General features: G+C 42.1%; 1 protein-coding gene across 1 annotated transcript; it reads right to left on the bottom strand.

The window, feature by feature from the left end:
• Positions 1 to 1,506: 1,506 nt before the first annotated feature.
• LOC308507380 (double homeobox protein A-like) lies at positions 1,507 to 2,282 on the bottom strand (the record flags this gene model as incomplete). The annotated part of the gene is made up of 1 exon (XM_081072262.1): positions 1,507 to 2,282. One exon carries the CDS (start codon positions 2,280 to 2,282, stop codon positions 1,758 to 1,760), a length of 525 nt encoding a protein of 174 aa, XP_080928388.1. The 3' UTR covers positions 1,507 to 1,757.
• Positions 2,283 to 2,655: the final 373 nt, after the last annotated feature.

Below are 2,655 nucleotides of genomic sequence, written 5' to 3'. Positions count from 1 at the left end.
GGGTCTGCGGCAACAGCCAGAGCAGAGACTGAGTCATCAGGGAGAACTAACAGGCCCTTCCAACCCAGGAGGGAACACAGGAACTGTAGCTACAACCTCAACAGCAAGTGCTCACAGAGCTCCCAGGGACTGGACACAACCAAGGGAGTGTCCAGACCACCCACCCACAGCAGAAAGCAGCAAAGAAGCTGCATGGACCTGAGGATCCCATCTTTCTCTGTCATAGGGAACGCATTAGCCACACCTCCACCAAAAACCCAGACACCATCTCTAAAAGACAGAAAGGGAGGATGCAAGTATCCAAGAGGCTAAGCATGTGTTACCTAAAGAGACGGACCATTTACTTAATATGTCTATTTAACTTGTTGTGCCAGAGTATTTTTCCCACCTCTTCAGTGGGTAGAGGCTCGAAAGGAAGATAGCAATAATTTCAGAGAAATGAAGATGCTACATCTTTTCTGCACATTTGTGAGTAGGGTGAAAAAATCTGCAACCCTTCACACATATGAGTGTTGCCAGCTTTTCCCGTCCTCTCCTCTGCTGCTAAATTTGGTGCTTGCTCGGGCTGCTCAGTTCCTCCCATCCACCCACACCCAACTGTGTAGAAGAGCTTAGAGGGTCCAGACAGGATTTGGGGGATTTTCGATGCAGAATGGGGGAAATGGGAAAAAGAGAGAGAAGTGGTACAAGACACATGGGTAAATTCTAAGGAGAAAAGAATAAAAACCAAGCTCCTCTTGCAAGCAGTCATGGAGGGCATAAATGGGTATATTCGCATCGAGTGGGAATGGGAGAGGGACAGAGAGAGATGTAGGGAGAGAAGGAGTAGATGAGAGAGCACGCTGTTCTGGGGAACGAGAGGGAGGAATGGAATGGTTGAACATTAGAGGAGAGGAAATGTATTGTGATAAGAGCAGCTCTAGATTACATACTTGGATCTCATTTATATTCCGTGAAATTAAGAGTAGAATTCCTATCAGGATTTTGCTTTTTTGAACCCCACCTACTTAGGGATCTCAGCTTTGACAGGTTTAAAAACACAATGACCGTCCCGTTATACAGGAGATGCATTAATATAGAGCAGGGGTTCTCAACTGGGGGTGACTTTGCCTCCCAGGAGACATTTGGCAATGTCTGGAGACATTTTTGGTTGTCACAACTGGGAGATATCATCTAGTGGGTAGAGGCCAGACATGCTGCTAAATATCTTACAATGCACACGATAGCCCCCAACAGCAAAGAATTATCCAAGCCAAAATGTCAATAGCATCACGGTAGAGAAATCCTGATATAGAAAAATGGAAGAAGGGGTAGTTATTTCCTTACATCTTCTCTGCCCAAAGACTAAATGAAAAACAGTTTTTTTTCACTTGAAACATTTTTTTCAAGTTGGTGATATTGATTCTTTTTTTTTTTTTTTTTTGACTTAAAAATGATATGAATAAGTTTATTTTCATTTTCTTTGACATCTGCTAGTGTGGAGCCAGGCTCCGTTGGATAGGGCTGTGTGGTGCCTTGTATCTGTCTGCCTCCTGAAGTTCTGTTTACCATCTCCAAAAGGCTCAGCTTCTCAAGAAGCTGACAGTATATTTAGAAGGGTATGTTCCCAGGATGAGAGATTTGGAGTCCAGGCTGATGACATCAAATTTATCTCTTGGTCCATTCTGTTCTGGCTTCAGAGAAATAAGACAGCTGTTAACGAGATTGGTGCCATTTGGTGTGATTTCTGTACCTTGAACTCCCATGTCTCAGAGATTTCATTCCTGCTCTTGTTTCAGTTGTAAGAGCTCACCACGTTCTCTTTTTTTCTGTACGTGGAACCTAGATCTTCGATTTTGAAACCAAATTTGGACTCTTGACTCTGGAACCCCAATTTGCTTAGCAAGTTGCTCTCTGGAATCAAACCCAGGATAAGGGTTGTTTGTAAATGCTGCGATGAGGGTATGTAATTGGGAGGAAGTATAGCTGGTACGACACCGTCTATCTTCTCTACCATGAATCTTCTCTTCAGGGTGATCTTGGTCTTGGCTTGCTTCTAAGTCCTTCTCAGGTTCTAATCTTTTCTGAACTCGGTGCCTAGCTCTTCGATTCTGAAACCAAATTTGGATTCTAGACTCTTCAGTGTTGATTTCTAAAGCAAGTTTTTGTTTGGTAGCATAACCTGGGTAAGGTGTTTGATTGAATGCTTTGATGAGGATATTCAACTGGTCTTCTGTGAATTTGGTGCGGCTTCGTCTATGATTCCTTGCTGTGATCTTGTTTGTAGAGTTGTTTTGGGCCATGTTGTAATAGTCTTGAAGCTTTTAACCAGGAGGTGATATTGATTCTTAAACAGCACTAAATACATAGAGTAATATTAGCTGAATCATAGAATTAGGGTTCCTAAAAACCTTTAAGTTGGGAGAATTTCTATTGAAGAATTCCAGACCCTGTGGGAAAAGTTGAATATGGAGGGTTTTACAAAATTCATGAAAATCCCCCACAAATATTTTTACTCTCAACATAAAAGATACATAACTAGCACACCAAATAAAATAGCTATCACATTTAAGATATGATCAATAGAAACAACCATGGTTACTCTCCATCTTTTGCCCACTAGTAGATAATCATCAGAATGTAGTTCTCCTCCCATTTCACCCCTCCCAACAATTT

The sequence above is a fragment of the Rhinolophus hipposideros genome (genome assembly GCF_964194185.1).
Source record: "Rhinolophus hipposideros genome assembly, chromosome: 14".
NCBI lineage: Eukaryota > Metazoa > Chordata > Mammalia > Chiroptera > Rhinolophidae > Rhinolophus > Rhinolophus hipposideros.
The sequence above is the reverse complement of the archived record's forward strand: the minus strand, read 5'-3'. Positions and strand labels throughout refer to the sequence as shown.